General features: G+C 49.5%; 1 protein-coding gene across 1 annotated transcript in view; it reads left to right on the top strand.

The window, feature by feature from the left end:
* Positions 1-6: 6 nt before the first annotated feature.
* Positions 7-6,000, top strand: part of IQCJ (IQ motif containing J) — a 59,815-nt gene continuing 53,821 nt past the window's right edge. Inside the window, exon 1 of the mRNA XM_085304077.1 lies at positions 7-20. Within this exon, the coding sequence (XP_085160203.1) occupies positions 12-20 (9 nt within the window). The 5' untranslated portion in view covers positions 7-11. The remainder of the gene's footprint in view (positions 21-6,000) is intronic.

Below are 6,000 nucleotides of genomic sequence, written 5' to 3'. Positions count from 1 at the left end.
GAAACCTCGCAATGCGGCTGGTAACGTAGCTCGCCTTCCGCGCACACGCGCGAGCGGGTCCCTCGCGAGCGCGCGGCTCGGCTCCGTCCCCAGAAGTAATCGCCCGACGGGCTGCCGGGGGGGTGGAGGGGGCCTGCCGGGGCGCGGACGCTGCTTGCACACGCCGGCCGCAGAGGTGCGTGCAGATTTCCCGGAGGAAGCGTAAATCAAGCAGCACTTTTTCCCCCCCCCTAGATAAGGAGGCTTGCACAGGTACAGAGTCRCCAGTGCGATTTCTACCGCGCCCAGAGCGGCGGCACGTTTGTGGGGAGCGGGGCTCGCCCACTGCGTTACGCTGCGGGCTCGGGGCCCGGACCGTCTGCGCGCCGCGGCGGTTTGAAGCAGCGTCTGACAAACGCCCCAGGACGCGGGGGGCTCTGGCGGGCGGCGCAGCGTCGCTCTGGGTTTAACTGCCCCCTTGTTTTTGCTCTGCAGTTCGGGTGGCGGGGGAGCGTGGCAGGGGCCGGGGGTGACCCCACGGCACGCGGGCGGTGGGCTGCCCCACGCCAGCCCCACGCAGCGCAGGGCTTGTGCAGCCCGGGCTGCGGGCGCCCGCCGGCGATACGGAGGGATCGGCAGGTTCGCCCGGGACCTCGCGGGAAATGCCGGCAGGGCCGGTCCCCGCTGCGGCAGTGGTCGAAGAAAGGGAGTAATTAATCTCAAATTGATTTTTTGGGCACTCACAGCACAACGTTGTAACAGGCAGAGATTTCGTTCAGAGGGATTAGTTGTGTACATTTAGCGTCAAAGCTCATTGCTTGACAAATTCTGTTTTTCTTCCTTATTAAAATGACTTCCCCCAAGGACAGCTGTTTTCAGCGTGGGTTACATTTACACCTGATGCAAAACCRCTTGGTGTTTCAGTACAGTTTAGAAATAGCCCATGAGGCTTTTTCATTTTCTTCCACTTGCAAGCAGAACAGTTAAGCGTTGTATGCACCATTAAAAAGCTATCAATCAGCACGCAATACGCTGAAATGAAGGGATGTGAACAGCACTTGGTACTACTAGCTCTGAAGAGATAGAGCAGACTAACGTATTTCTGAGACAGCAAATTGGAGCTAAAGCTAACTGTAAATGGTAGCTCGGGCATTTCATTTTAGGGTTTTGACACAGCAGGTCAGAATATATATATATATATGCTGCACAGGCAACATCTAGCTGCCTTTAAATCAGCGGGAACGGAGGAGGAGGTTTAACATATTGGTATTGATGTATCTGACACGACATGCGAGATATGGGGCTTAACTCTAGYGTGGGTGGATGGAAAAAAAGCAAATATTGAATTATAGTTTCTACAAAGCTAAAATTAATCTAAGCTTTTATGTTTTCCAGGACAACTTGTCAGACAATGTAAACTAATTTGCTAAATTGCACAGGAAAAAAGAATGCATTAGCGGTATCTAATTTAGCTAGAGCTGAATATATTTTGATTCCTTTTATTGCCTGATTCAAGTTTTGCCAGATGTTTGATAGGCTGGATAAGCTGTATAGGTGGTCTTATAAAAAAATTTGTATATGTAGAGTTTATTTTAATGGTAAGAGGCTGGAATTCRCTTAATGCTCACAACTCAGTACTGCAGAGCCGTGTACATTTTGTCAAATATTTCTCTGACCTGCTTGCACCGTCCATTACAAAGTACAGCTACTATATCTGACCTTGGCTTGCTTTAAAACTCTGGTCTCTTAAAACTCCATTTTTACATTATTTCAAGGTCCTGCATGTTCTTGTTCTAACAGTTTTTGGACTAAAGCAATCAGAATAAAWCCAAAGAGCCTACTTATATACCCAATGGCTATTGGTTCGTTCGTATATTTTGCATTTAAAAGTTTGTATAGATCTGAAATTCAGAAACGAGATGAAACTCAAGGACATTTTGTGTACTTGCAGTAGTTTCCCTGCATCTCAAAGAAAAGACAGTAATACAAGACTTAGTTTGTTGGTATGCTCTCTGGAGGTGAAGTCAGAAAACACCAGTAACTACCGACAGCCTACCTAAGTGTGGGCAAATGTCATTGCAAAAACAGTACTTAACACTGCGTACGTCTGGAAAGGCAGTAACTCAGGTGAGTATGAGTGATTTAGTCTTCAAGCGTTCTTACGGGAGGTTGGGCCGTACCACGAGCCGGCGGTGGTGTTCACAGACCGCACGCGGCTCAAGCTCCACCTTGAACCTGCTGTTGATCCCAGCAGCGCTGTCAGATCCGCTCTTGTCGGCGTCAGTGGCTGTCGGGTCTGGCCAAAAGGGTTTTACGTTCACGGTGGTACCAAAGCCACTCAACAGGCTTCGGTGTCGGCAAGCAGCGAACGCTTGTCCCCACGTACCAGACCACCTCCTCTTCCAGCGCTGCCTGAGAACTCCTCGGACCTCGGGGTCCACCTGGATGCAGGCTGATGCATCGTAACCGGAGTTTARATATGCTCCTGTACAACAAACGTGATGTGTAAATATGGCACACTGAGAACACCCACAGGAAGGCTCAATGTGAAACTCCTCAGGAAAGAACAATTTCACCTAGGAGTCCTTTAGGASTTTGGGCATGAGCTCGGTGAAGTCACTTCCTTCTCACTGAATTCAGCAGGATTTAGATGTGGAGAGGTTTTCGTTTAGAAAGGTCAAAGTCCTTCGAAGAGTACATAAGGCACTTTGGAGAAAAAGAGGTATTTGGGAAACAGCCACTAGGTGAGAGTGCTGCTCGTGTCTCCTTTTGAGTATCTCTCTGCAGAAAGGGAGAGTCAATTAAACTTAGGGAATGCTTCATTTAAAGGTTTGTCAACATAAGTGAAGATAGAGCTTAAAGCAGCGCTCAGAAAAGCTGTGAATAGTGATAAAATCGTGGCTGATAGGACAGGGCTTTACGTAGAGCCTGAACCGGGCCACCGAAGCGGGACAGGAGGTCTGGACGGAGCCGCTGGGCAGCGGCGGGGAAAGGAGCTTTGCGCCCCGGCGGCCTTTCCGGGGCCATTGGCGTCATGCGCGCAGAGACGTCTCGGAAGCAACGGGGCTGCTTTTGGAGGCGGCGTTTAATCCTGAGCACCGACCGCACCGACGCGCCTCGACGGCAACCCGCTTGGGGCAGAGCAAAGAGTGAAATACATGTAACTTAGCTAAATAGGAAAAGATGGGGAACATAAACCACTCACCAGTCTGAAAGCTGTGGATCAAGGGAAGAAGAGGAATTATTTACTGTGGAGGGAAGAGAGAGAGTGAATAAGATGGGCTGAACGTAGGGAAGGCTTTCCTGCTCGATGGTCTTTTTTTATAGTACGCACAATAATCTCTGGAGGGAGCCAAATAAAAATCTGCAGCTTGAACACCGAAATGAGACGGCACRTGCCCAAACCAACATGGCACGTAATGCATCAGACAGCTGAACTCATTTTGAAAATCTCTATTAAAATCAGTTATTTTAAATCCTCCATTCTGTGGCAAAAGAAACTTGTACAGAAAGCTCAAAGTTATTTTCAGAATTCAATGAAGTGTTTAAGTGGGACTATGAAATTATAAGTTTTTAAAACACCTATAAAGTGGAGGTGTTTAACAGCACTATTAAACGCAAAGCCTAGCTGAGGTGCATTTCAACACCAGCAGCGCCGTGCAGCCTTCCTGGCAAGAAATGAGACTGAAAAAAACCCAGAAGAGCAGGGTGAAGTTGTCCAGTAATTCTTACAGCGAGTATTGTATCTGATACTCTGGGCAAGCAAGCGGCGTGGTGAGGTTGGGGCGATCAGTTTTAACTGACATATCTCAGAACAGCTGAACTGCTTAARTGCAAAGGCATTTGCAGCAAGGCGTTTGCAGGCCCGTTGCCTCGCGGCAGGTTTCGTGGGCAGTTGTGTCGCCCGCCTGCGCCTCCGTGCGTCGGGCTAAGACCAGCAGAGGCTTCTGCTGCAGGGGTTGCGATTCCTCTTACTGCTGGCTGGGCACCRTCGCAGCTCCAAGACTTTGATCTGCCCTGGCCGGGCTAGCTGGAGGCAGGAGAAAGCAGCCATGGGGATGGTGGCCTCCCCGGTCCCTCCTGTGGACTGGGCCAGCATCTCCTCCCTGCCCAGCCTCTCGGGGGAAGCTGGGGACGCTGGTGCGGGCCACGGTCTCCTCCGGGTGAGCCCACCTTGGGCGCTGCCGTGGTGCAGTGTTGCAGGTGGGTGAGGTGGGGCACAGATATGAACCCTCATCGCTAGTCCTGCCAAATCTTTAAATAGGAGCACGGCTGGGGCAGGAAGGGCTTGGCGGTGAGACGTGGCTGCACCCGCTAACGATGGTCCGCTGTAGTGCCGCCGCCGCCGCCGTCTTTGCTGCAAAAGGAGCTCGATGGCAGAAAGCCTCATGGTGTCCTAAACGTCCTTGTTATGTGATCTAGTGCCGTTTCGCTCTGAGTCACGATGATCTTGGGACATAGGCACATATGTAATGCATATCCGAAGCGTGAGCAATTTTTTCTCATCTTGTATCTAGCTTCATAATCTGCTGGTTGCTACCTCAGGCCTGAAGAGCCGCTTGCAAGCCTGGAAGCTTGTCTAGTTTTTCCAGCTGTATCAACCGGTGCGATAAAAGATATAAGCTCTAGCCACAAATTTGCTTTTTTCCATAGCAGAGAAAAGATTGGGAAGTTTACGTAGGTGATTTTGTTTCCTTTGTAGTTTCAGGTTAAAATATTTTTATTTCCTGTACTRAAAATACATTGGGTAGTGCTGGAGCATTGTGAAACAGCTGCAGCAGGGTAGCTGCAGATGAACTAACACCTTCTGCAAGTCACTTCACAGCAACATCTGAGTAAGATGTGATAACATACAGCACTGTAAAGCTTGATATTAATTTGTAGTAATCTTTCGATACCCTTTGAATGGACGCTCCCCATAAAATAACTAATTCTTGCCCTTCAAAACTCCAGCTTTTCTGCTGGGTAAATTCTACCGTGGGATATGCAGACCTAAAGGCTGGCAATCAGCTTTTATTTGCTGGAAAGCAAGTGGCAAGGACTGGGTGTATCTCAGGTCCAGGCACCTCCTGGTGGTGGTCAGGACAGAARCTCACATTTACAGGGTATGAAAGTTTTTGTAGTGTGGTAGGGGTGTTTTGAGCAGCCCCTAAGAAAAAGTGAATTACCTTGTGAGAGATCAAAAGTCTGTTGTTTTCTTTTTAACAGTAAAACCCTCATAGGCTGGTTTGCAAGCCATTCTCTACTAGTTTGGTGAGCTAGGAGGAGAGAAATATCTTTATACAATACACGATCTAAGAACACATCCAAAAACGCAATTTGATGTGCTTCTGGTCACTCTGAGARCGATCAGAAACGAGGAAGATGCTCTTGGAGCGGCTCTCCCAAGTTCTGCCAGACGCTCACCCGTATTAGCGAATCCTAACTCTGTTATGTTAATTTGGAGCATCTTGCTTAGTCTTGATAAGCATAAAACAGATCGGGGCGTGTTAACATCCCCGGTAGTCCCTCCTCGGAGCGCGTTTTGGCAGATAGCCTTGCATCAACTTCTGCAGCGCCAARGGTAGCTGAGCTTGATCTTTCTTTTGCCATCCTGGGCATAATCCCAGAAACATGAGGTYTGGAAATCTTTCAGCAGAAATGCCTTGTGATTGTGCTAGCTGCCTGCCAGCACTTCCCTCACCGGGAAGCAGGGAGGGTGATGGCCACACCTCGACGCGCAGCCTAATGAGCCGGATTCCCGGCAGCTCGCGGACAGGTTATTCACAAATACAAAAGCAAACCCGACAGCTTGTGTACTTCTTTTAGACCCTGTCAGTTCTCTTCCTCTTGGTAGGCTAGGTTTGAATACACAAGCCACTTCTGTGTTGGCACCTGGGGCTTGTGTTGCTGGGTCCAGCGAGGTCCGCAGCTGGGCGACCTCTGGTACAAGCAGGACAGCTGGAGCGAAGCAGTGGCCAGCTCTGCCAAGAGCCCATCTGAGCAGAACAGCAAATACAGCAGGCTCTCTTCTTTAAACAC

This window comes from Rhea americana, unplaced genomic scaffold, assembly GCF_003343005.1.
Source record: "Rhea americana isolate MKP2758 unplaced genomic scaffold, rheAme1 scaffold_202, whole genome shotgun sequence".
Lineage (NCBI taxonomy): Eukaryota > Metazoa > Chordata > Aves > Rheiformes > Rheidae > Rhea > Rhea americana.
Note: the sequence above shows the minus strand (reverse complement) of the source record. Positions and strands in the feature narration are given on the sequence as shown.